The following is a 27,465-nucleotide window of genomic DNA, read 5'->3' on the forward strand; positions in this document are numbered from 1 at the left end:
TCTCTGTCTAGGCCTGGCTGGAGAGCCCAGTTACAGAGTCAGCATGTGAAGACTGGGTTGTGCCCACTGCCACCAAGAGCTTGGTGAGTAAGTGTCCTTCCTTAGAGCTCGGAGGTCCCACTGCTCCCTCCAGGACCCCCTCCCTTATCACCAATGGCCAAGGAGCTCTGCTCACACGAAGTTTCCATTTGCTCACCTGGAGGTACGCCCTAGCCTCCTGGCTACAAGAAGCCTCTGGGAGCAATCTTCCAAGCTGGCTGTGGGAGGCGTGTTCTTGGTGAAATTTTGCATAGCTGCCACCCTTTCAGGGTTTGCTGACCACACTGGTCATGATCTTCTCCCTTCCTTGAAATCTCCTGCTTGCAGGGAAGGGGTAGTGCCTACCTGCTATGTGGGTTAGGGTGGCCACAGGCTTTTCTCTCATGACCATACTGCAGGGTGGAGAGTCACTTGCATTTTGTAACATTTATGCTGCCCTAGCAACTGTCATTTCAAAACATGAACTGCACAGTTGTGCTAAAGACAGGGCTAGCCTGCTCCTGTCTACCCCTCCCTGCAAATGAGCAATAAATACCCAGGGTTGGCTGTGGGGGCCCAGAGAGCCCCTCTTCCCAGTGTCCACCACTCTCCTCCTTTTCCAGGGGCTCTAAGTCTCCTGGCGCATCCTTCTTTGCCAGAGCTTTCGGGGCTTCTGCCTGAAGACATGGCTGGTTCATGTCCTGACCCAGCCTTCTGTTTCAGACACTACCTTGTGTCTTTAACAAAGTGTGGCAGGAATGCCCACTGGAGTGCTTTTAAAGACCAAAGAAGCCAGTCCACATGGGTACCACTCCCCTCCCAGGGAGCACTGTTGGGAAGTGGGCTTAACAGAGGTGGCAAGGACTAATGAGGAGGTGATACGTGTCCCAAGGGTACCCTTGAAGTTCGCCTTGGTGAACACTGACACTCTGTGAGGCCACATCTGCAGGAAAGCCACAGAAGGCCTTGCCATGGAGCTGGAAATGGTGACCCTGTTGGTGAGTGCAGAGGACGGCTGGGGCCTAAAGCGACACATCTGGATCCTTGCTAGCACATGCCTAGAAGTATGGGGCTTTCCTACTGAAACCAGCCGTGTGGTGGTGGCAGCAGCGAACAGGGAAGGAAAGACTCCCATTTTGTAGCTGGGCCCCTGGTTGGGCATCCACATGCACACTGGTTACATCTGAGGATAACTTCCGGTGTCTTAAATCCTCTGATTCTTGTCATGGACACTGGGACCAATGGATCTTTCTTGGATGAAGAGAAAAGTTAGCAAGCCCGCTGGAATCTGTGCCTCTGTGGTGTCCTGAGCAGGGAGCAGATGTCACCAGGTCATGTGGGAGCACAGAAGCTTCTGGCCTTCTCACTCCGTATGACCTGTGCATACTCAGATCTCACTCATTTTGTTTAGAAGCATCTCAAGTGTTTCAAGGAGAGACTTCATCATCCCACAGGCTTGTACAGTTAGGGACAGAGAGACAAGAACCACGCAGGAAAAGAGGCAGTGACACGCAAAACAACTTCAGAATAAAAACACAGAAAAGTTCTAAGAAAGGGGAATCTTAACTGCTAACACTTCTAATGTGACACCAAGCCTTATGGTTGAGGACTTTTTCTTTTTGCCCCTGCTCCAAAATAGATTATTTTTAAATAAATCTCTTCATCTGTTGCTAAAAACAGAAATAAATAGCCCAAAGAGATGTTTATCTAGGTTTGCTTTTCTACAGATTTCTACCCAAAGTAACCTTGTCCAGTTCTGTGCACACTATGAGTGAATACAAGGAAGCTGCCTGAAGGAGGGTGCCAGTGGGTCCTGCCACCCCGGGCTGTCAGGATCAGAGAAAGGGCCCCTCTGAGGCGGTCAATGTCGTCATCTGCACACAGAAGGCTGTCTCCAGGATCCCAGCGTGCTCAGGAAGAGGTCAGAGCCAATGAGAGACTCCAGTGATGCATGGCTGTCTTGCCAGGAGAGGTTTCAGGGGCAGCTTCCAGGGCCACGGAGAACTGTGAATGCTCCCGCTGTGTCTTGCTGTCGTAAACTGCACTGGGTCCCTACCAGCGGGCCTCACACACAAAGGGAGAGCCCTGGTGCCCACTCAGTGCTCTGTGGGGGCTGCAGGCTCTGGGTATACAGTACCCTCATCTGGGGTCTCTGCACCTGCTGAGGCCCGTGCAGGGAGCTGGGGTATGCCAGTGAGGGCTCGGAGGCTGTGAGGATCGACGGGGGGGACAAGGGTCAGCGACTCCACACTCAGTGTGTCAGCAGTGTCCTCGTAGAGCAAGGAGATGGTGGGCTGTTGGGCAGGGAGGAGGCTGGGGGACAGGTGCAAGGGCTCCACCTCAGAGCTCCTGGCCAAGGTCTTGCTGGGCTTGGAGTTGACATCCACTTCATCCACAATCACCGACTGGTCTAGAAGGTGAGGCTGAGGCTGTTCCGGAGTTGTGGGGGCATCTAAGTGGAAAGGAAAGCAGAGACATTCTCAGCTCTGGTGACGCTGTAACCAGCTGGCACCCACTCCTGTCCCGTACCAAGGTGGGGAGACTGCTGGTATTAGGGAATGGCCTGGTCCCACCTACTCCGTTTTGGAACCCAGAAGTGAAAGTCTCATCTTACTTAGGCCTATGGGTAGTGTGTGAGGACCAGGACACCTGACTGTGACAGCAGGGGAAAACTCAGGCCTTGTGTGAAATCAACAGGTGAATACTGAAAGTGAAACCTGGCCTTGGGCAGGCTTTTGTGTGCAGGGTGAGTCTGGACCAACTGCCTGATGGTAAATACGTAAACCGAAAGCAAACAGGTTGGGGTACACCTACAATTCCAGGCTATTTCCAGAGGTTACATTTGGAGATACTTGCCAACGAGTCCAGTGCAATAGTTTAAATAAAATAGGTAGAACTTTCTAGTTTCTAAAATCTCACAGGTAAGTTAGAGTCAACAAGGGGATGGGCTTGCCCAGGGCCACCACTGTCAAAGGATTCCCACAGGGGCTATGAAGAGGAGTCATCAGCCGCCACCAGATGCAGAATTGCTGGTTTTTGCTTTATAAACCTTTTGATTAGGCGGTGGAGAGACACAGGCCACTTGCTTCTCAATGATGACTCGGCCAGGAGCATGTGGCATTCCAGGGGAAAGCCACCAGGACTCCAGAGGCTGGGCATCTTACGGCCCTGAGAGGACGTGCTGGGAGCATGGCTTGGCTGCGCATTCATATTTGTGTGGGTGTTGGTGTTAACAGGCCTCCGGGGAAGATGGCAGTCATTCAGCCTGGGACTGTGTGACAGACTGACAGGGTAGATGGGATGTAGACTGGCTTCAAGGTTATTCTAGTTGGCTTCATTTTTGTTTTCTCATTTACACCAAAATAAAACAGAAAAGCGAACCAAACATAGAGCCAGGGGATGGAAGAACGTAGAACAAAATAAAACCAGGCAACATGAAGGATGGGGTGGAGTGCGGAGGAGCCACAGGTAAGGACAGAGCACATTGACTCTCCCAGCGCATACTGCCTTCCTCTTTTCAATGGGCTCCGGGAAGACAGAAGGGCCCAGCCTATTCTTTTATAAGAACTTTATTATTTATTTACTTTATTATTTATTTATTTATTTATTTATTTATTCATTTATTTATTGTCTGTACTGCTGGAGATGGAACCCAGGGCCTCAAGCATAATACTAGCCAAATGTTTACCACGAGCTACTGTACCAGCCTGTCCTTTCTTTAAAAAGACAGAATAGAAGAGAGGAGAGGGCAAGAAGGCTTTCTAGAGAAAGCCACTCCCTGTGGCTCTGGGCTCATCACTGCTTGGGGAGCTGCAGGTGTTAGAGGTGGTGGGCTGGGCCCAGCGTGCGGTGCTCTCACCATCAGTGCTGCTTCCTCTGGCTCTCCACTAATCTGCTCCACTGCAGAGCAATGCCTGTGAGCTGGCTGGCTTCGGCTCAGGTCCCTGTTGTGACCCTGCTGTCTCCAAGTGCCACTCAGAAACTCAGTGACCTCTAATGGCTCTGAGCCTACCTGGGAACTCCTCCATGTAGAGTCACGGCTAGGCAGCTTGAAAATGCCTCAGTCTGCAAATGGAATTGTCCTGCCACTGGTGTTGGGGGATAGGGAGTAGGGAGCAGAGACACTACCTTCCTGGTTCTGTAGTGGGGCTTTTGCTGATGAGAATAATCAGGAAGGCCAGAGTCAAATGCATTTAAAAAAAAAAGAAAGAAAGAAAGAAAGAAAGAAAGAAAGAAAGAAAGAAAAGAAAACCAACTAACAATGCCATACACACAAATGGCTGCCTTTAGAAAAGTAATTTTTTGTTAAAAGGGCTGGTTTTGTTTTGTTTTTACCTTTAAAAATACTCCTAGTCATTTTTAATAAAAAAAGAGAATGTCCTCTTGCTCCTACCTTCAATTTCTGTTTATACTAGGAACTACCTCCTAAAAATGGGCAGCAAATTCATCTAACTAAAGAAGCAAAAAAGAGAAGTAGGGCAGGCTCCCCAGGGAAGGCACTGCAAGGCCACCTGCTGCTCAAAGGCTGAGCAGCAAAGGTGACTTGTTGGGTCTTTGGCACCCCTGTTCTGTTGAGGTCCCCGGGCCTAAAGGCTGAGGTCCCCGAGTCTAAAGGCTTAGAGGTTCCCGAGTCTAAAGGCTGAGGTCCTCGGGTCTAAAGGCTGAGGTGTCCGGGCCTAAAGGCTGAGGTCCCCGGGCCTAAAGGCTGAGGTCCCCAGGTCTAAAGGCTGAGGTCCCCGGGTCTAAAGGCTGAGTGAGAGGTCCCCGGGTCTAAACGCTGAGGTCCCCGGGCCTGAAGGCTGAGGTCCCCAGGTCTAAAGGCTGAGGTCCCCGGGTCTAAAGGCTGAGGTCCCCAGGTCTAAAGGCTGAGGTCCCCGGGTCTAAAGGCTGAGTGAGAGGTCCCCGGGTCTAAACGCTGAGGTCCCCGGGCCTGAAGGCTGAGGTCCCCAGGTCTAAAGGCCGAGGGGTCCCCGGGTCTAAACGCTGAGGTCCCCGGGTCTAAAGGCTGAGGTCCCCGGGCCTGAAGGCTGAGGTCCCCAGGTCTAAAGGCTGAGGTCCCCGGGCCTAAAGGCTGAGAGGTCCCCGGGTCTAAAGGCTGAGGTCCCCGGGTCTGAAGGCTGAGGTCCCCGGGTCTGAAGGCTGAGGTCCCCGGGCCTGAAGGCTGAGGTCCCCGGGTCTGAAGGCTGAGGTCCCCGGGTCTAAAGGCTGAGTGAGGTCCCCGGGTCTAAAGGCTGAGGTTCTGGGTCTAAAGGCTGAGGTCCCCGGGTCTAAAGCCTGAGGTCTTGGGTCTAAAGGCTGAGAGGTCCCCGGGCCTGAAGGCTGAGGTCTCCGGGCCTAAAGGCTATACGCTGGGCACTGGAGAGAAGGGGTTGGCCGTGGGTTGGGGAGGTAGAGAGAGCCACAACAAGAGTGGCAGCTCTAGCAAGCTGTGTTCCCAGGAGGGTGCAACGCCTCGCTGGTCTGCTGTGGACTGCTTGTATAGAGGCTGGAGCGGCAGACAAGCGCTGTGGGAAGAAGGAAGAGCTCCAGGTAGCAGGCTGATGCAAAGCTCAGAGGGTCAGCTGGCGAAAGGAAAACAAAGTGAAGGGCTCCTGCTGACACACACTGTGAGCACGTGAACATGTCAGCAAGCATCAAGGAAATGTCCCAGGACGGTCCTCTCCAGGTGATGCTTCAAGTGACTGGGGCACTGAAAAGATGGCGCCTATCAAGGAGGTAACACTGGGCCTGCATGACAGCTGTATTTGCTGCTTAGCTTTGGCCAAGCCTGGGAAAGAACATGCTAGGTTGCCCTTTACAAACTCTCAGTGCCCTAGTCAACACCGAACTGAGTGGCTGGGATCTGTGGACACATGGGACATGGCCTCCAGCTTGGGGCTAACTCTGCAGAGGCCACACTGAACCTGACTAATGGACAAGTGCAGTGTTCTGGGGTACCCAGGAAGGACTGACCTGGGGTAGAGGACTGGGGTGTGGCCTTAGAGAGAGGACAGAGAGGGAAAGAACTAGCTTCAGGGAAGCCGAGGTCCGATGGCGTGCTCTCTAGGCCCAGCTTGCTGGCCCTGCTCATGCCGACTCTGTTGCGTATGACAGGAATACCATGGGCCCATGGGGACTTCTGAAGGAAACATGCCTGATTTGATTGTGCGTGAGTTGCCGTGGCAGCTGCTGGTCGAAGCACTAAACCCAGTGGCCGCCGTGGCTGTCGGCCTCCGACAGGCTGAACACACGCCGGCGTCCTTTCCTGCCACTCCTGACTAAAGGGAAAACACAGCGACAGATCATAGAAAGCCTGTAACAATGGAACGGCGAAGGTGAGGTGGAGAAGAGAGCGACAAGGCAGCAACGGACGGTGAGCATTAGCAACAACAAAGAGAGAAGGGCTAGAATTCAGCTGGCTCCCAGCCTGCCAAGTAGAAAAGACATGTCCATACTGTCCCCCAGGATGAGCCAAGGTCAGGAGATCTAAGGAAAAAACGGGTCATTTATGCAACTTTTCTACTTTACATAGGGTCTCATATAGTCAAGGCTGCCCTCAAACTGTGTTATGTAGCCAAGGAGAATCTTGAACTTCTGATCCTCCTGCCTCTACCTCCTGAGTGCTGGGATTACCGACATGTACCACCAGGCCTGGTTTATGTAGTGCCGGGGATGGAACCAAGATTTTGTGCCTGCCAGGCAGGCACATGGCTGACTGAGCTCCAATCCTATAGAGACAGAGAAGGTTCAATCCTGTTGCAAAGATTTGGGGCACTGATAACTTCTGGTTTTGTAAGAAAAATCAGGGGACACAGGGACAAAACTGCCTGTCAATTTTATCTGGGACCTGCAGAAAGATGGGACATACAGGAGGAAGTGCCTGCAGGAAGGAGGGGCATGGTGGGAAAGTCAGTGCCAAACCAGAGTGAACTAAGCATTTCTGACCCCGGGGAGGGTGACATGGAGGGATCTGCTTCAAGCGTTCTTAGATGTTGAAGGTGCTCGGGGGAAGGGGGACAGCTTGGAAAGCCCCACCCTGGGAGCCAAGGACCAGGGCACAGAGCAGGAAATGGGGAGACCAGGCACTCGGTGGCTGACTGGGAATGCACAGGGTGGAACAAGAACACAAGGAATGGCTCATGGTGTTTTTGGGGTCATGGTCTCAGAGACAAACTGTAAGAGTAGAGCTAAGAGGAAAGCCACAGAGCACAGGGGAACATGCGTTGCCATGCTGAGGACGGCCACACCTGTCCACTTTATGTTGGGTATATTTTGCCATAACCACCACCACCACCACCACCAACGCCATCACCACCATCACTACCACCAGCAGCATCACCACCATAACCACCACCACCATCACCATAGCCATCACTACCACCATCACAACCACAGCCACCACCATCACCACCACCATCACCACCACCACCACAACCACCACCATAGCCATCACTACCACCATCACAACCACAACCACCACCATCACCATCACCACTATCACCACCACCACCACCATAGCCATCACTACCACCATCACAACCACAACCACCACCACCATCACCACTATCACCACCACCACGACCACCACCACCACCACCATAGCCATCACCACCACCATCACAACCACAACCACCACCATCACCACCACCATCACCACTATCACCACCACCACCACCATAGCCATCACTACCACCATCACAACCACAACCACCACCATCACCACCACCATCACCATCACCACTATCACCACCACCACGACCACCATCACAACCACAACCACCACCATCACCACCACCATCACCATCACCACTATCACCACCACCACCACCATAGCCATCACTACCACCATCACAACCACAACCACCACCATCACCATCACCACTATCACCACCACCATGACCGAGAAAATCAGAGAAAAGACAACACTGCCTCCTTGGAGTGTCTGCCCTTGAAGGCCTACTAGACCAGATGGCCAAAACTTGAGTGTAAAAATCAAGGCAGGCTGCTTAGAGACAATGTAGGAAGGAAGGGAGCCTGGGGGTGGAGGTCATAGAGGCTCTCAACACTGGGCCCCAGAAGCCAGCCCTTTCTTTTTCCTGTGAGCCCTTGGGATGGCCAATGGTGGCTGCAGTGCACAGGCTGACCTTTACATTCCCATGGGTGGCCTGACCTTAACTCTGGCATCATTTCCAATAAACACTTTCTGTTTTCGGCCTCAAAGAGGCTCAGAAAGAAACCGTAAAACCTAGTACATGTGGACACCAGAAATGCAAGGGGCTGTTTAAGGAACTCAGGGGAGGCCACAGAACCAGAATCTAAAGGGGCCAGTTTCTCATCAGGATACAATAAGGAAGATGGACCTGGAGGCCAATGTCTGTCATCTCAGCTCTCTGAAGGCTGTGGAGGAGCATCCATCCCAGGCTAGTCAGATTTACTTGGTAAGAGCTGTCTGAGAAACAGAATTCCACAGTGCGAGTGTGTACAACTGGGCGTGGCTCTGGGCGGCCATCTAAGCACGCTCATACGTGCATCCATGCATCATGAGGCTGGCCACCCAGAAGCATTTCAGCTAAAGTGCAATGGAGCTGGGTGCCATGGCAAAGGCCTACCGCGTCAGTACTCAGGGCTGAGGGAGGGGGATCACGTGGGTCTAAGAGTTCATGGTCAGTCTGGACAACACAGCAAGATGTCAAAAAATAAAGACTAAGATACAAGAAGGAGCAGTGGGCGAACAGAGTGATGATGAGGCGGGTCCCTCTGGGTGTAGTTTTGATGGCAAAGCTGACCAGCAACACCAAAGTCCTTCTCCCTGTCTCTGACTGGCTCCTCAGGCAGCCTATGGTTCAGTGTGGGCTCCCTCTCAGTTTGGGGTATCTGTGGACTCCCAACGTCAGGCTTGTTAAAAAGCCACTTGAAATATGCACAATTTTGTATGGCTGGGAGGGGACACAACAGGCACTGTTGGCTTAGCACATCAGTGGACCCCTCGGGGCACCTTTCTTGGCTGTGGTCCCAGCCGGTGCTGGGCCTACAGGTTCTAAAACCACTTCTGGGCAGAGGCCTTGGTCATGAGGCTGCTTCTGTACTTGGAAGGGCAGGATTTACAGCAAGTTTTAGGGAGATGGGGAAAGGAAACTACTCGTCTCCAGAAAGATACAGGGATGGGGCACAGGTGGACTTATGTAAGACTTAAGACACCTGTTCCTCAGGGGGCTCCAGGCTTGAAGCATTCATTCCTTGGGTCTCAACTCTAGGAATACAAGAGCCTTCTACAGCTGGTCTGTGCTAGCTGGTGGAGGCCCTGCCTGGTCCCTCACTGTGTATTCCTACTGCACACATGCCTCTGTGGTCATCTCATGGTCCTTGTCTGGCTCTGTTCATCTGTGAGAATGCTGCTTCATCACCTGGTGTCCCTAATGTCTGCGCATAGTAGGACCTCAGCACGAGTCTGTCTGCCTAGAAAAAGACAGAGCAGTGAGGAAGCTCCAGGGAGACAGGCAGACTGAAAGAATCAGTGAAGAGGCCCATCTGGTAGAGGACTGTCTCGGGCTCAGGGCTACCTAACCAAGACAGGCAGCCTGCACCACTGAGGTCTGAGCACACAGCCCCCACAAGAAACTGACACTGTCCATCCTGGGGACACATGTGGGTCTTTCAAACCCAGGCAGGAAGTGTGAGGTCAGTCTAGTGGACGAAACAGATAGACAAGTCACCCTAAGTTTGGGGATAACCCTCCATCAGAAGAAAATGTGGCTATCTGGGGCCTACTGTGCTTTGGGGACTCAGCAAGCATTTCTCTAGTTGGGACCCACAAGGCCCAGCCATCTGTCACCTGTACTAAATGAGTCCCCAGGGCTTGATGAGTGAGTGGGACAGTGGCTTTGGAGCTGGGCCCACAGGCAACTGTGTATGATGAAGGACAGCTGTAAACAAGTCATTATAGTCAGAATTCAAACTCTGACTTAGGTCCACGGCATACCCCTGGCAGTATGAGAAAGGCTCAGGGGCCATGTCCCACACTCTACTGGGTTGTTATAGAAGACAGGGCATGGCTCTAGAGTCGCCAACAGTCCGGTTCACACTTGGACTCTTCTGCTGGCTAATGGCATGATCTGTCAGAGCTGTTCTGTTTTCCAACGGAGGAGGGGAAGGCCTCAGGGAGGAGGCTGCCTACGTAGTGCTCCCAGGCAATGCCTTGCAGGGGATACATGGGGCGACCATGTGTGGGCTGAGGAGGAAGCCACACTGACCATGGTGTCTAGGCCATGAGCAATGCCAGGAAAGTACGAGTGTCTTCCCTAGGTCTCTAAACTGCCTAGACTGGCACAATGGGTGCCTGTCACTTGCAGGGTGTGCTGTGCTATTCTGAAACATGTATCTTACGTGTGGTCATCAAGTCGAGGGAAGAGGAAAGTCATTGCTTCAGACACTCAGTGTTTCTCTGTGCTCAGGAATGTTCCAATCTGCTCTTCTGGCTATTTTGGAACTGGCGGAAAGGAACTGGGACCCAGAGCTGCCCTACTGAATTACTCATCAGTGGACTTAACCTTCTCACCTAACTGTATTTCTGTGATCTGCCCCCTGTACAGTTTTGAGTATTCAACACCATACAGCAGACATGGGAAACTGCTGTCTCACCAGCTGGATGGCATCAATCATATACTTCCTGACCAGATATATGACCTTGCAGTAGGGCATGGGTGCCTCTAAGCCTCTGGAGTTTGCTCTCTTGGCTCGAGGGGCCTGGCAGCTGCTCTTTGTACAAAGGTGTTCCCTAGCCTCTGGGAGGTTCAGTGGATATAAGGCCAGCAATGCTCTGTGCTAGCACCATGCCCTCAAAACTACTCGGAGGACAAATGGACTCTTGGCAAGGCCATAGCTGCTCAGGGTAAGCAGCAGGCAGACTTGATGGATGATGTGGGGACAGGCTCCTCAGGTTAATCTAACTACGGCTGGATACCCTAGGACAGTGCCTCTAGTTGATGCTGGCAGCCCTTGGCAGGTATGAAAACTGGCCAGTAGGCTATGCGGGGGCATCTTCTCTGATCCCTAAATACTGGGCTGTCACTTAGAGCTACTGTCAAACTGTGATACTTGGTGGAGGGACTCCTCCTCCCCACTTTCTGCTGTCCTTGGCTTTCCCCTAGAGCACAACCTGATAGGGCACAGGCATGGGAAGAACAGTCTGGCTAAGCCGGACCTTCAGGAACAAAGCGTGCGCTTGTGGCACTGAGGTGGAGTGGACATAGGCTCCAGCAGTCTCTTCCCAGGATCAAGAGCTGCATCTCAGGTCATCTGACTCCCGTCCCCAGAATGAAGCATAGCTCTTGGCCAGGTCAGCTTCTCTGAAAGAGGTGCGCTATTGTGGAGTGGACAGAGGTGGATGAGTAGCCAGACCCAGGCTTTTACTGTCATGTCACATAAAAAATGGGGCTGGTGTGCCTGCCGGGATGCAGTGAAAGGGAGCAGGCACCTCCTAGGTCCTGACTATCACTTACGCACTGGAACTGCCTGGCCATCTGACAGCTAGGCTAATGGCCCCTGGATCTGTGAGATATGAAGACATGTTGTTGGCACTGGGCAGGAATGGTGGGGCTGGAGGCTGAGGAGGGCCACAGCAGAAAGAATGAGCAGATTGTAGGGTTGATTTGGGCAGTGTAAGGCTTCTCTTGGTCTTAGTTTTAGGCAGAGAGGCATGTGGCTACCTGCTTACTTAGACGCTGTCTCTGTCTCTTTAAAAATGGAAGAAAGTTGTCCCGAGCTATGTGGAAAAGACCTTCCACCTGCAGAGTGCTGGAAAACAGGAGTGTTTGGGTTCACAGTATATACAGAAATGTGCATGTCAGCAAGTGTATACAGCCCTGCACTCCTGTCCTAGAGCAAGGTGAGACCAGGATAGGGTTCCAGGAGCTGTTCTTTGCTTTGAAGCATGATCCATTTGCACAGCAACTGCTTGGATATGTAGCTAACCCTCAACTGAGTCCAGAGTTACTTTTCCCCTAGCCTGGGGGCAGGGAGAGGAGCCAGCAGTGAGTTGGAGGAGGTTCCAATGATGTGGGCCTGAGGGTAACCTTCCTGCCTGGGCCTTGTGACAGCAACAGGAGATGGAAAAAAGTACCTTGTGGGCATAGCACAGGTGGACACATGGCTGGTACCAGGGTGATTTCATCCACTGCTGGGAAGATGAAACCCTCAGGGAGGGAAGTACAATATCCAGGAAGACACTGGGCCCAATGGATGGCTACAGCACTATGGACTTTGCCTGACATGTCCCCCCGTGTTCCATATTAAACAAGAAGAGGGATAGGTGCCTCATGAGGTATGCCGGGCAGGGCCCTGACCAGACCTCGGAGGGTTAGAGAAGGGCACGGAGCAGGTACAGGCTGGACACATGGGTGCCATGTATGTAGATCATGGGGTAGTGCTGCTATGTGTGCAGCCGCGCAGTCCTGCCCTCTTGGCTGCAGTTGGGGCTGTGCTAATCAGGATCCAAGCTTGATGTCTGTTCCCTGGGACCTGATGCAGAAAAGACAGAGACGCGTGTGCAAGGGGCTCACAACAGCCCAGGACAAGGCAGGTGGGGGTGGAGCTGAGGCGTTACAGGCTGACTCCACTTATAGACTCTCTCTATGGCTTCTGAACTGGTGTATGTTAAAGGACAGCTCGATGAGCCTGCTCTGTCCTGTTGAGCTGCCTCCCTGAGAGGGCTGGGCAAGCCTCTGCTGGGTCCTCTAGACAACGCCAAACACTGAAAGAGGAAATCTGTATGCTGGGGCACAATTAGCAAGGACGTGATTCTTCCTTCTCCCAGAGTTCACACAGTCATCTCTGAGAGACCCCCTCCAGGTGGCACACATAGATGTGACGACATGCCACTTAGGCTAGGCTTGGCTGATACCATCCCCGACAGCTCTGTGGTCACAGTGGAGCAGAGCGGCCAAGATAAGCGCTAACCCAGCTGGTTGAGTGATGCCATCTTGCCCAACCAGGAAGAACACCCTTGAGTGGCAGTGTCTCCCAGACACCATGAGGAGGAGCTGTGGGTCAAAGGTCATAGCAAGAGGCAAGGTATCACAGTGTCCCCAAAGGGCCTTCCAAAGTCTCCCGTGTCCCATGGCCAATACCTGCTGGGCTCTGGGTTGCTGACGGTGCCGAGGAAGAACCTCCTGAGTCATAGTGGCTGGTGTTCCCACTGCCGCTGGGGCTCCCACTGGCAGATGGTGGGGACGGTGATGACAGGGATGGAGAGCTATGCTGGTTTATGCACTGGGCCACAGCAAAGCCTGCAAGACAACAGTGCACAACATGATTAATTAGAAGAATGCTGGCAGGCTTTGCAGAAGGAGGGCTACCCCCATGCTGAGCTGGAGGCAGTGGGAGGCCAGTTTTTCCTCAGAGGCAGCATTGGGACTTCAATGTCAGGATAACTCTATTGGTCTGTGGTCTGATCTCTCTGTGATTCTTGGCGTGTCTTCCAGAATGAGCTGATGCCTCCGGTCAGGGGCCAATCTGAGCATGCATAAAGCTGCTTTCAGAATGAGCTGCCATTGACCAGGCCAAGGCAGGCTATGGTGTCTGTTACACCCATAGCAATGGCTGGCTATGCTTTTTGAGGCCTTAGGGCTCCTGTTTAAGGTAACACAGAGACCAGTATCCTTCCTTGTGGCTGAATTTTGGGCTTCATTCTACCAAAAGTAAGGTGAGCTGGAAAGTCACTAGGACAATGGAGAGCCTCAGCAGTCCTGGAAGGGCTCTGCTAAAGAGCTCAGGGACAGCCACCAATAGCCCGTCCTAGAGTCGCTCATGCATGTGGAGGCTCTTAGCTCTGCATGGCAAACCCCACTTCTCCGTAGCAGGTAAATGGCTACTGAGGCCTCTCAGTCTGTTTCTGATTGTTTACTCTCATGGCCTCAACAGTGGGGGAACTGGGGAGCTGTGAGACTCCCCAGCAGGCCTTAGCAAAGGCATGGTACATAGCAATGCCCACTAAGAGTGCTCTCTGTTGATCAGAGTTATGACCACTTGGCTGTTCTTGCAGAGGACCCACATGACAGCTCAGAACCTGGCCTGTAACTCCAGTTCCAGAAGATCTAATGCCCTCTTTTGGCCTCTGTGAATACCAGACACATACATGGTGTACATATATTCATGTAGGCAAAACACTCAAACATAAAAAAAAATCTTAATTTTTAAAAAGTGTTCTTTATGTTGATTGTGGTAGCACATGCCTTTAATCCCAATACACACAAAGCAGAGGCGGGACGATCTCTGAATTTGAGGCCAGTGTGGTCTATATAGTGAGATTTTTGTCTCAAAAAAGGAACAAACAACAAAACCCCCCCAAAAGCCCTCAAATCCCAAAAGTACCTCTTTGTGACAAAGCTCAGTCTTGCTAGATGGCCCAGGAGCTGCACCCCTGCCTCATGCTTTCCACAGACTGGGGCTTCAGAGCTCTTCCATTCTGCCCTCCCAAAGGGCAGACACATCTGATTTTATTCTCTACAAACATGGAAACTCCCAAGGAATAAATACCTCAATAAGCCCAGCAGCCCATGCAGACATGTGGGCTCTGCTTTCACCCCAGGAGCTGGTGCACTGCAGCCCACATCACCTCTGCTCCCTCGTTCAGAAGCTATATGGAGCTGAGACAGGGCCATGGCGTACCCTACATTCCTGGCGTCTGTGAGCACACTCTGCACAGCTGGCCCCAGGCTCACTCTGCCTCTCCTGCACTGCTGCAACTCCAGGTCCAGCCTTACTTCCACAGAACACAGGAAGGTAAAAGGTGCTGGCCACTGCCTGTGTGATGGCAAACCTGACTAGATTTGGAATCACCACAGAAACACCTCTGGGACTGTCTGTGAAGTGCTCTCAGAGTGGGTCTTCATTTTGAACATGGGCGGCACCATCTCTTGGGTTGGGGTCCCTGACTGAGAAAAAAGGGGAAAGGGAGAGGAAGTCCAGCATTTGCTTCTCAGCTTCCTGACCGTGGATGCAGTGTGACCAGCCACCACATCCTCTGGTCATCGGGCCTTCCCCACATGTGGACTGTGTCCCCTTAAACCACGAGCCAAACCAAGCGTCCTTAAGTTACTTGTCACACAACAAGATAAGTAACCAACTCGTCAATTAAAGTTTTAAGGGGACGAAGTTTTGGAACCCGGTTTAAACGTAGACCATGTGGTTAGAAATGCGTACTGTGTCTTCTATGGGGCGATGTGTTTGGCCCCATGAAGTACAAAGGGTAGAGCAGGCTCCTGGCCCTAGGAAAGCTTACTGGTCAGTGGGGCCCAGGGAAGGCCCTGAGCCTCTTCACTTACTTCTCTTCATCTACAGACAGGACCTCCTGATCTCCACACCTCTTCCCTGTAGACTCAGTGGGACCCTGCACTTGGCGAGGGAGCAGTGATGCACAGACTGATGTTTGTGAAGAAGTGCTGTTATTAACTACCGGACCAAGCTCGCTGATACCCAGACCCATGCTCTAGGAGCAGCTGACATGCATCATGGCTGTGGCAGGTGGACGGGCCTGGTGGGCACTGCTTCCTGCCCTCTGCCATCTACCCCAGATGGTTGTTACGGAGGGAACGGCAGTGCCTCCGGGCTCCAGACCCCATGAGGCTGCACTGGGAGCTGGCTGACTGGCAGGAGAAGCCAGCAGAGGAAACACAGAGAACATCTGGCAGATCCCAACACTATTCAGGAGAATTCCACAGGGACAATCAGCCACAGCTTCACGCAGTGAACTTTATAGCTGCTTACTTCTTAATCACCTACAGTGGTAAACCCCTGAGTTTATAAGCTATTTACTTGCCTTGAAAATGAATTACCCTGTAACAAATCAAAATGCCGGGTGGCTTTTCCCAAGCTGCCAATTTATCACACATGCAAACAAGCTGAGTGTTGGAACAGAGCTGGGGCTGAGCCGTGTGCTCCTGAACAGATGACAAGGCTGGGACCATGGGGGTCTCTAAAGGCAGGTCTTCTGCCTGTGACATATTTAGAGTGAGGGGATGAGCAAGGATACTAATATTCTTTGCTGGGCGGGGCAGAGACTAGTGGCAGAGCCCTTGCCTAGCAGGCAGGACAGCCTGGGTTCTTTTCAAAAGAAGATAAAAGGAAGGTCTTTTATTTGGAGGCCAGCATCAAGTCTTAAACTGGTAATAAAATACAAATGTAATTAGAGTTGGACAGAAAAAGGACATCCCCAGCCTATGATCTTGCCATTTAAAAGACCATTTTCTTTTTATTTGCTATGGTATGTGCATGTGTTTATGTGTAGGCATGTGTGGGCCACAGCATGCCTACAGAGGTCAGGAGACAACCTGCAGTAGGTGGCCTTTTACTTTGACCATGTAGGACCTGGTATGAACTCATGCCATCGGCTTGTCGGGTCCCAGCCCTGTCATATTTTGTAGGGTCGACTGGGTAGAGGTGCTGAGCATGTATTTCCCTCTCCTGTGGCTGCTCAGATCGCTCCTTCTTCTCCATTCTCCCTGCAGGTTGCAGTTTCAAGGGCTCTCTTTCGCACTGACTTGCCTTACTGGGGGTTGTGTGGGCACTGGAGAGAGCTGCACATGAGTGCCCTGGCTGAGCCCTGGACCTCACAAGTCTTGCTTCATCTCGGCAAGGCAGTTGTGGATGAGCTAACTACGGCAGGGATGCCAGAGTCCTTCTGGGCTTGTGTCAAGCCACAAGGCCTGCCAAGTCCTTGCAAACACACAGACAAGCCAGAGATCATGGGATGGGTAACAGGCACACAGACTCCCTGGGGTCTTCTCTGCTGATGACAAGCTTGGCTTGCCCTGTGTCTCAAGAACAGATCTCAGATGTGTACCAAAGGCTGTGGGGACTACAAGCTTTTGGACCCAGTCTGTGGTGGAGGTGGGGGATGAGTGAGGGCGGGGTGGGGACCACATGCTGATGAAAGGGAGTAGTATAGGGAATGGTTAAGACAGGATGTGTCCAGTGCTGGAGAAAAGCCAACGAATTCTGACACAGGCAATGATGAAAGCCTCCACTGTTGGCAAAATGCTGGCAGAAAGCAAGATTAAGTGCCCAGGAAGTGCTCAAGATGTGGCAAGTGAGGAGAGGTTAGCAAAAATACATCCACATACTCCTACTGAGAAAAATCCAGGTTTTCCCCCATCCTTGCTAGGGCAGAGGCCCTGAGGGATGGGTGGGTTTGAGGGGGTTCCACTGTCTTTTCGAGGCTTGTCTGAATTCTCCAAGTGCCTTACCACGCATTACTATAATTTTGGCACAGGGTCTGATGTATCTCACACTGGCCCTGACCTCACTGAAAACAGCTGAAAATACCTCGAACTTCTGACCCTCCTGCCTCTACGTCCCTGAGGACTGGGATGATAGGCCTATAGCACCATGTTCAGTTTATGTGGTGTTGAGATTAAACTTGGGGTTCTGAGCATCCTAGGCAAGCACGCTACGCCCCCAGCCCTATGAATATTATTTCAAACCAGAAAAGAAGAGAGTAGAGAAGAAATAGAATACCTAGGAGCTGGGCACACTCAGGCCCAGCAGTACCACCCACTATGAGCCACTCTGATCTCCCAGGCTCCCTCCCTGCAAGTTCTTGGGACCTGGACAAACTTTCCCAGAGCAGGGCCAGGCAGGTGGACCTATGCCAACAGCAGCTGTCCCCTTGCTTTGCAGGATCTCAGAGCTGCATGTGGCAGCCTGGAGCCTTCCTGTCTTCCTCTGCTCTGTTCTGCCATGGTTCTGGGAATGTGAATTAATGAACAGCTCTCTGGCATTTGTCAGGAACAAAATTACCACCAAAAGGTCAGCTTTCTATTTTAGGTCCAATGACAGAGGGAACACTGGGCGTGGAGTTAGAACCCCAGGTTCAAGCCCACGTTCTGTGCACCCTAGCTTTTGAGACTTGGGATGAGTCCCTTCCTCTGTTTACCTCTGCCTTTAGCACTCACTTGTAATAACTAGGTTCATGAGATTTCAGAAGCTGAGCTGGTGACGGCACTAGCTGGCTTATATTGTACTAGCATTTAAACCTGGAGAGGTCTGCATGTGTGCCTTATAAAATCCAAACATCAAGCACCATGGGGCCTTGTCCTGACACAGCTGTTCTCTCCCTTGTGACCTGACTTACTGTGCTGTGGCATTTCTCAATGTCATTTCTGTTCCCATTCTTAGATTCCTAGACAAATCCACCGGGAGCTTGGGTAGAAATGGACCTCTCTCCCAGCAGCCCAGGCTGGCCTGCAGTCCTCTGCATTCTGGGCTACTCCTGCAGACTGCAATCCCCTCTGCCTCCTTTCTGTCTGCACAGGTCCCTTCCTGGCCCTTCAGGGCTTATGTGCTGGCTGCCAGCTTGGGCAAAAGTTCTCTCCCTATACCCCGCAGTCTGTCCTGCTCAGGCAGTGCATGAGAAACCTGACAGCACAGATACCTAGTATTTTGTGTAACGACTTTCATTACTTTAGCAGCTAGCTCCTTTCAGATGTTTTTCTGATATTGTTAGCTATTTCTTATTATTCATTTTCTCCCTTCACCTGCAGTTACAGAGCCTGGCCACTAGGCAAGGCCATGTGACTGCATTGTGGCCATCAGACAGACATCAAAGTGGCATGTGGGATTTCCAAGAAGCCTCTTCAACAGGAAAGAGGGTAGGTACATCCTCTATTCTGCTTCCTGGAACAGGGATGTGATAGCCAGAATCCAGCAGTCATCCTGGACTGTGAGGGGGACTGTATTTGAGGGAAGGAAGAGTACTGAGTGAAGATGAGCTTGGGACCCTGCTGCCTCCTGGAGCCCTAGCTTACCACAGCACAGTGTTTTTACCAAAGGGCAATGCTACCACTCTTCTAGCATTTTCTATATAGTGGAAGCTAATCTTATCTGATACTGTTGTGGGGAATGCCTTGCTAATGCAGGATTAAGCCCCCTGGTCACCCTGATGCGCTGGCTCTGACCTCCTGGTAGGGAGACAATTGCCCTGAGCCTATGGGGCGGTGGCAGTGGTGGGGTACAGAGATCTGGATGTGGTGGGGTGAAGGAAAAAGGGAGGGGCAGGTGATCCTGACTATGAACTCAAATCTTTAGGACATGCTCTCTTCTTTTGTTTTGTTCTTCGAGACAGGGTTTCTCTGTGTAGCCTTGTCTGTCCTGGACTCAGTCTGTAGACCAGGCTGGCTTCGCTCGAACTCACAGCGATCCACCTGCCTCTGCCTCCCGAGTGCTGGGATGACGGGTGTGCCCCACCAGGCCTGCTTTAGGCCATGTTCTCTACACTTCCTTCCATGGTGTAAGTGGAGATTTTGGTAGAACCCAGTAGAGGGACTAAGTGGCTTTTTGAGTTCAAACCAGAACTCAGAGATTATAGAAGAGGCCTCAGACTGAGGGCCACGAGAGACTCACAGTGTGTAGACAGGGACATTGGGCACTGGGGGTGAGTGAGCTGAACCTTTCTAATCTTCCAAGAAAGCAGGGGCCCTTGGCCTCTATGACCTGCCCAGAGCATGCCTTTCGGGTACTTGACTACAACTGAACTGTTTCAGGTTAAGACGAATTTGGCCTCTTGGAGTCCTGGAACTGGCTGGAGTCTATGCAGGGGATTCCACAGGGGCCTGTCAGAAGGTGAAGTTCAGAAGCCTGCTTAGCGCAGGAGTTATTCCAAGGATCCCTACTCTGTGTAACATAGGGCTACACCTGGTAGACCACCAGGGGCTCGCGGCTTCCAGAATTAACTCTATCTTCATCCACAGACTTCTAGAGACTTGCTGCTCCCAGCATACATCTGTACTGTTTCCCACTGAAAGCTGAAGCTCACCCCAGAGAGACAAGCCCTGAAGCCTATAGCAAAAGCAGTTGGTACTAGGCCAACATCAGGATGATGCCAAGTAAAAGTGATAGCAGAAGACTTCTGTCACAGCACAGCACATTTAGCTTGAGCTTCCCAGGAGTTCCAGCTTGGGGGAAAACCACAGCATGGTGGAGCTCTCGGTACCCAGCATTTGCTAAGAGGCCCGCATCCTTTGAACTCCCCTGGCACCTTCAGAAGGTGTCTCATGCACCCTGCCGGGAGGCCACCGCCACACAGTGTCCTTTGTCAAGCGTTCTTCTCTAAGCAGTGAGACTTCGATTTCTGTAAGAGTTGAAAACGGAAGTGTTCTGACTGGCCAGAGAGGGGCTTCCCTGCTTCTTTCCAGATTCTTCTGTGGATCCCACTGGCAGAGGTCATATACCTTACAAGTTTGGCTGGTAAAACAAGTGAAGGAGGTGGAAAGAAGCAAGAGGCTTCTCTGACATCACAGAGGCCTGGGGCTAAGAAGGCCTTCTGTTCTGTCAGGAAAATGTGCTGTGCCACCCTGGGCCCTGGGAGATATCAGGACTGGGACCTGCAGTGTAAGAAAATAGGCCTCTCATTCCCACTCCCCTGTGAGGTGTACATTTCCAATTCCTCAAAAGAAGGTAAGAAGGTGGCTATCTGGACCTTTATGTAAACTAACCACTGCCTGAAGTTTTAAAATGTAGAAATCACAATTCAGTGTCCCTCCCCCTGCACCCCCCCTCCATGGAAACAGGGTCTCTCCCAGGATGGCCTTTAGCTTGCTAGGTAGCCCAGGATGACTTTGAACCTGATCCTCCTGCTTCTACCTCTTGAGGGAGGGGATTTCAGGTTTCAGTGGTGCTGGGGACAGAAGGCAGGGCTCTGTGAAGGCCAGGCTAGCGTCACCTACTGAGCAGCAGCCCCGGTCCTCCTGCTCTTTTTGAGAAACAAGGAGTGGCCTACCTGAGGGAGTGGGGGCAAAGCTAGTTGCCACTTGTCTGCATACTAGCACTGTACCTTGCTGGGCTGTCATTGGCCCCATCCTGAGCCTGAGATGTCACCTGTGGAGATGCCCTGTGGTGGCACCTGTGAAGAGCGCTGTGTGAGTCTGAAGTACATCTAAGAGCTCAGCCTGGGACTGAGGTGCTCCACTGAGGCCTCTGGGAGGGAGAGGCTCCAGGATCTGCCTTCCCTAAAACCTATCAAGTCTATCAAGAGGCTCCAGGTGAGGATGCATAGAGCTGCTAGGACTTTCACTGTGAATAGGGAGCCAAGAGGCTCCCCAGCTTGTCTTTCATTAGCAGATTCACTTGGAGGTCCGAGGCGCAGGCTCCGAGCCAGGCAGTATTCATATTTTCTCACCACACACTGAGATGCTGGGAAACAGTAAAAAAAAAAAAAATCAATCAGCCCTGTAACCTCCTGCACAAACCCAGGACAGCCAGTGTGGCATGGCCATGGCCTGGCTCCTCCCTCACTGGCTCTTGCCTCAACTCTGCCCTTTCACCTCTGCTGCAGTCTGCCAGGTCGCTTGGATGAGTCGGGCAGAGATGTGACAGAGCCTAAGACCCAGTCTGCTGTGGCACCACACTGTTGTTGCTTACAAGCTCTGGGGTGGCACAGAACTTTCTCACTCACGTGTCTGATTCAGTATGTCTCTGGAGCTTATCCTTTGGTAAGATGAGGGTGGTTGTGGGGAGACTAGGAGCCAGTGAGGAAAAACCACCTTAGAAAAGATGCCACCAACACTGTTTAAAAAAAGCCCACAAGCTGGGCTGGAAAGATGGCTGAATGGTTAAAGAGCACTGGCTGGCTGCTCTTCCAAAGGACCTGGGTTTGATTTTCGGTACTCAAATGGTGTCTTACAAATATCTGAGAATTTGATACCCTCTTTTGGCCTTCTTGGGCACCAGGCATGCACATATTCATTCAGGAAAAATATCCAAACACATTATTTAAAAAAAAAAAAAAAAAAAAAAAAGCCTGTAGGGGGAGGCTAGGGACAGGACCTGGGTAAGAATGCTTGCTACATAGCATTACAGCATGAGAACCCTGAGTCCCCAGCACCCACGTAAAGAGCCAGGCGTGGCTGAGCTCCAGTCTCAGCAAGACAGCTTGTTCAAGGAAATACAGAGGAGAGTGATACAGCAGGACAGCCATTGTCCTCCCCTCTGGCCTCTTAGCAAGCGCCCACACACACATCATCTACTGCCAGACAAATAAAAACAGGGGGTTAGACAGGTAGCCCAGTGGTTAAGAGTGAGTGATGTTCCTTCAGAGGACTGAGTTTAGTTCCCAGTACCTAGGCTGAGAGGTCTACAACCACCTGTATTTCTAGCTCTAGGGGATGCAACAGTTTGGCTTCTGTGGGCACACACATATGTGCTGCACACTCTTTCTTCCACACACACATAAATAATAACAAACAAGGGACCAGGATGGGACCTGGTGAGCTTCAGAAATCCATAGAGAAATGAAGGTCTACTGACATGTGGGCACCCTGTGGCTTGGGTCCCGGCAGTCAGGCTCTGTATACAGACCCTCACACCTTCTACCCTCACTTCCTGCCTCTCTTCAGTGGGTCCACAGATGCAGTGTTTCCGAGCTGTGAACTCTGGGGTCATCCTAAGGGCTTCACACGCAAGTACCACTTTAGATGTCCTCTCTGTATCCCATTACTGGAAAAGCCATTTTCTGCCCTGCATCAGGGATGGAGGAGGTGGCAAATATGTAAATCAGGGGAGGGAAAACACTATAGCAGCCACCATTCTTTGCTTTCTGACCCTTGCTTGCCACAGGCGACTCGATGACTGGCTATGCCTCCAAATACTTAAAGTCTTTTATTTCTGGTTGGTTTTAAAGGGATAACATACAAAAATATCTGGGAACTTGCAGAATCTGATAGCCTATAGCTCTTTATCCATGGGCAAATCCTCTTGGATTTTAAGGCCTATACGTGAGAACCTGCAGAAAAGAGAAAATGGTTTTTCAGTATCCTGCTTTCTCTCTATGCCAGTTTGTTAATGGCTCAGCCCTTCTGTCAGGTGAGAGCCTGGCTACCACCCCTGGGAGACACCCAAGGACCAAGTATCCCTTTTGTTGCTGGGGACACTTGACCTGTGCGGATGTCAGGAGTGCAGGTAGTCTGACCTGTCTTGGACAGAGGTACCTGCCATGGCTGGCTGGCATATGGCCCTGTGGAGCTGGTTCTGGAGAGGCACTTTGTGGATTATCCTGCCTTTGGATTATTCAAACTGTGGGGCACCGGGGCTTTGGCTTTCTCCCCAGGGTGCCTGGGCTTTTGCCTCTCCCAGCCCCTGCCCACCTCAGATGGTATTACCGTGTATACATGAGAGAGCACAGAGCTCCACAACAGTCTCTCAGCCAAGGCAATAGAAAGCTCACCAGCGGCCATCTTGGCTGCCTGTGTTCTGAGGCAGCAGACAAGGCTGAAAGAGCAGGGAGAGGAGGCTGTTAGAAAGCTAAGGGAGCATCTCTAGATATGGGGGTGGGGTTCCCAACCCAGGAACATACAGAGGAGGTGGGCCAGCTAACGGCTTCCATGATAAAGATGTTCCTAGAGCCTGTGGTGGGCCAGGAGTGCCTGGTTTGCTGAGAAGTCTCTTATCAGCCCTGCTCTGTCCTCTGAGGCTGGGAGCAGGGCAGCCTGTGGGATAGGTCTTGTAATGTGGATGACTAGTTCCGAGGATTCCACAAGGTGGTGGTATACAAGGGGGCCAGGGAATTCACTGTTAACTTCTGCAAAAGGTGTGTGGTGTTGACCTGTACTTAATACTCCCCCAGGGCAGACAGCCATGGGCCTGGGGTCCCTTTCCATTGCTTGTTTTCTAGGTCTACGGCTTACTGAGCAGGGTGGTTTGCTCCTGCAGTAGCTGCGTCACCAAGCCTCTCCTCCGACTGGGGTCAGGCCAGACTGACAGATGGCAATGTTGCCTTACACATTACTACAGAAAGAACCAAAGACGCTATCTGCATGGTGGGCGTTAGATGGGATGAGGGAGTGTGCTGTGTCACACAAAGACCCAGGTGGGCACCAGCCCAGAACACGCTTCAGAAGCTTACAGTTGCTGCTCAGTGGACAGGACTTTGTCAGCTTCGGTTCCTTCAGCCCCATGACATGTGGCCAACCAGTCAGTTTATGTCATGTGCAAGGGAGAAGTCCTGGGAAAAGCAGAAGCTAAGCTACAGGACACAGGGGACGAGGAGAGTTCCCAGGGTCTGGGCTGCTCCTGGGTAGTGTTACCACAGAGGACTTGCTTGCCCTGGGAGCACGTCTTTTCTTGGTCTCAAGTTATTGCACCCTGAGGGACTGATGAATGAAGAGCAGTAGGCTAAGCGTCCGGGTTGCCTGCATTTGGACTGCTGAACTAGAACTTGGTTTCAGGGAGGCGAGTGACTTAGAGACGTAGATGGAGGGATATGTGGCAGGAAAAATGATTTGGAGCTTTTGAGAATGTGACACCATACAAGACTGAAGCCTTCCTTTTGTCACCCATGTGACTGGTGGATTTAATCAATAAGGTGAGACCTGATAATTCTCCTGAAGTAACTTTAACTATCTGAGGCTGATGGATTTTTTTTTTTTTTAAGGCCTAGGTAGCTTCAAGCTTACAGTGATCCTCCTCCTGTTTCTGCTTCCTAAGTGCTTATAGGAGTGCACTACCGTGCCTAGTTTGATGTAAGGATTTATATCAAAGCCACCAGCGAGAAAATGGAGTTCCTGTTATCTTGACTCAGATGTATAATGTCCAGTTACACTGCATTCAATATACCCATGACTGTCCTGTGTGTCTAACAGAGTTGTATGTAATGGGTTTAAATATATGAAACTCTAAATTCAACCAGTATGACCTGGTTCCATTACAGTCAAACATGGTTCAACATGTTCTAAATATTAGAATAATTAATGTTGGTCCAAAGGAGGGAGGGACAGGTAGCTTTTTATAATTCTGCATCACCCTTCCCTCTGCTGTCAGCATATGCATGGGTGCACACCTCTCCAGCTTCCTCTCTTTCTCACTTCTTATTTCTCCAAGTCAGCAGTTTGAAAATGCTTGGAAGTAACTTTGGCATGCCAGGGAGTGATATGTGTGCTTCTGAATGAAAATCCACAAGTGGCTCATGAGGCCTGGGGGGCTTCTCAGAGAGGCTCATGAGGCCTGGGGGGCTTCTCAGAGAGGCTCATTAGGCCTGGGGGGCTTCTCAGAGAGGCTCATGAGGCTTGGGGGGCTTCTCAGAGAGGCTCATGAGGCCTGGGGGGGCTTCTCAGAGAGGCTCATTAGGCCTGGGGGGCTTCTCAGAGAGGCTCATGAGGCCTGGGGGGCTTCTCAGAGAGGCTCATGAGGCCTGGGGGGGGCTTCTCAGAGAGGCTCATGAGGCCTGGGGGGGGCTTCTCAGAGAGGCTCATGAGGCCTGGGGGGGGGCTTCTCAGAGAGGCTCATGAGGCCTGGGGGGGGCTTCTCAGAGAGGCTCATGAGGCCTGGGGGGGGGCTTCTCAGAGAGGCTCATGAGGCCTGGGGGGGGCTTCTCAGAGAGGCTCATGAGGCCTGGGGGGGGGGGCTTCTCAGAGAGGCTCCAGCGGCTCTACTAGCTGTGTTTCCTTGCAGATGCCAAGCTAATGCCTGAGGCATTAAAATCACTCTGGCTCTTGTGCCTCTCTAGTTTTGACTTATTTTTTTTTAAAGGATGATTAATATTTCATCATAAAAGTATTGATTTCCTTTAACTAAGAGACTTCAAGTTTGTTGCATCCTTAAGCATGATTTTATTATGTCTCAGGCCAAATGTTTTCTTTTCTCCTCCCCCCAATAGGATGCTTTTGCCTTTGATATAACATGTGTCAAGAAGAAAAGAGAAATTGATTCACAGAATTCTGCATTATATGCAACTTTGAAGGCAGATATCCAGTTTGTGAACTTGAAGAGATGGGTTCATAAACCAAGTCCACTTTTCCCTGCGAGGCCTTCCTCGTCAGTCAGGCCAAACAAAGCACAACACAGACGAGATCCAGGTGCATCAAAAGGAGGACCATGAGGGACCCAGACAGCATGGACATGAGCCCTAGACACAGACTGCATACCACAGACCTCATCCCCATGTGATCAACTCCTCCTTTCATGAGGAGGAAATCTTTCTGGCTGGAGTACCTCAAAGCTACTGTTGCCTACTCACATAAGCTGGTGGCAGGGGCAGCTGTGGAGTTGGGGTGGTGCTCAGTTTTACAGAAGCCATCCAGGAAGCAGGCGGAGGGCAGTAACTGGCAAGGCAGCTAGCGCTCTGCACTGTTTAAATATTGAACATCCTCTCTCCTTCCTCCGCATTCATTATTAACCGGGACCTGCATAGCTGGGTGCACTGACTTCATTTCTTCCCAAGAATCCAAGATGTAGTGGCCAATGCTCAAGGGCTGGGAAGGGGGTAGAGTGAAGATTTGGGGTTCATTCTTTTTTTCATTCCCCTCTCTGGAAATCCTTTCCGGTCAGCCTCACAGTTTTAGAGCCTTGGATTCCTGGATTGTCTCAGCCTCTTTCTGACCTCGGTGCCTGAACACAGGTGATTAGTGGCCCAAATACTGAGAGGCTGGACATTCTCCCTAGAAGGAACAGTGGCAGAGGGAGGCCACAGAGAAGATGCTGCAAGCATCAGGACAGTATGGCCTTAGAGGTGTCATGGTGACCGGTATTCCATCATCTGGGACCCATATAGATCACCAACCCTGTCTAGGTCAAAGTTATGTCAGGATGTCACCTGAAAACAAGTGTTTGGTTAAAAGGAAGGAACCCAGAACCACCAGATGTCCTTGGCTCGGTCACTAGACAACTGGGAAGGAGCTGGTGGATGTCAGGGACCCAGGGCAGCCATCAGGAACACTCAGGACAGGTTTGGGTTACTCTTCTAGATGCAGCTGAGAACACAAACATAACATCTCTCTATGAAACAAGGCAGCACCTTTCCTGGGCAATAGACAGGCAGGGTAGCAAGGCCCCTCACTCCTGGACCTGGATTGGCAGGGTGGGCTGGTGACCAGCATTCCTTTTTCTCACGCTTTTATCTATTCAGGACCTTTGCCCCAGATGACTGGGGTGGTGCTTCCACTGCAGCCCTGCTTTTGAAGTTGGTGTTTCCCCTGCCTAAGGGCTAAATTTATCTGTCCATGCATCCTGTCCTGGTCTCTTCACTGAGCCTCCCTGTGTTAACTGTTTGCAGCCAATACTGATTCCTAACCCAAGGACTCAAGCAGTCCGCCCTGGTCTTTGCTTTTAGTTGTACAACCCTCTCTGGTTCTCTGACAGGCTTCTTGAGGCCCTCGGGAGTCCTCCTTGATTAAGCTGTGTCTTCCCAGTTTCCATTCCAATTCTAGCTCCTAGAATATAGCTGAACAACTCCTATTACAAAAAGCACTTCAGAACCTGAGGGGCTCTCAAGAGTCCCTGCCCCCAAGTGCCTGGCAGCCCTTTCCCTTGCTGCCCTTCTCTGACATGGGCTTCTTCAGCCTCAACTAAATCAGAAAATGCTTTCTCCTGGTTCTGGCACACTGCCCTGGAAGTGAGATTGCATGGATGGATTTAATGTCTGGTGTCCAAGGGCCCCCTGTATTTCTGAGATTTCTAGCTGTCTCTATGTCTGCAAGAGAACATGCC

At 51.5% G+C, this 27,465-nt stretch overlaps 1 protein-coding gene across 8 annotated transcripts in view; it reads right to left on the bottom strand.

Annotated features, from left to right (window-relative positions):
* Positions 1 to 768: 768 nt before the first annotated feature.
* Clec16a (C-type lectin domain containing 16A) overlaps positions 769 to 27,465 on the bottom strand; it is a 188,686-nt gene continuing 161,989 nt past the window's right edge. For 7 of the 8 annotated variants that reach the window (XM_051168138.1, XM_051168139.1, XM_051168137.1 and 4 more), the window contains 2 exons: positions 13,122 to 13,280; positions 769 to 2,470 (listed from right to left, as the gene is read on the bottom strand). In XM_051168138.1, the coding sequence (XP_051024095.1) occupies positions 2,115 to 2,470; positions 13,122 to 13,280 (515 nt within the window). In that variant the 3' untranslated portion in view covers positions 769 to 2,114. Of the gene's footprint in view, positions 2,471 to 6,151; positions 6,276 to 13,121; positions 13,281 to 27,465 lie in introns of all 8 variants that reach the window. The other variant, XM_051168141.1, reaches the window with a different exon arrangement.

The sequence above is a fragment of the Acomys russatus genome, chromosome 25, assembly GCF_903995435.1.
Source record: "Acomys russatus chromosome 25, mAcoRus1.1, whole genome shotgun sequence".
In the NCBI taxonomy this organism is placed as follows: Eukaryota; Metazoa; Chordata; class Mammalia; order Rodentia; family Muridae; genus Acomys; species Acomys russatus.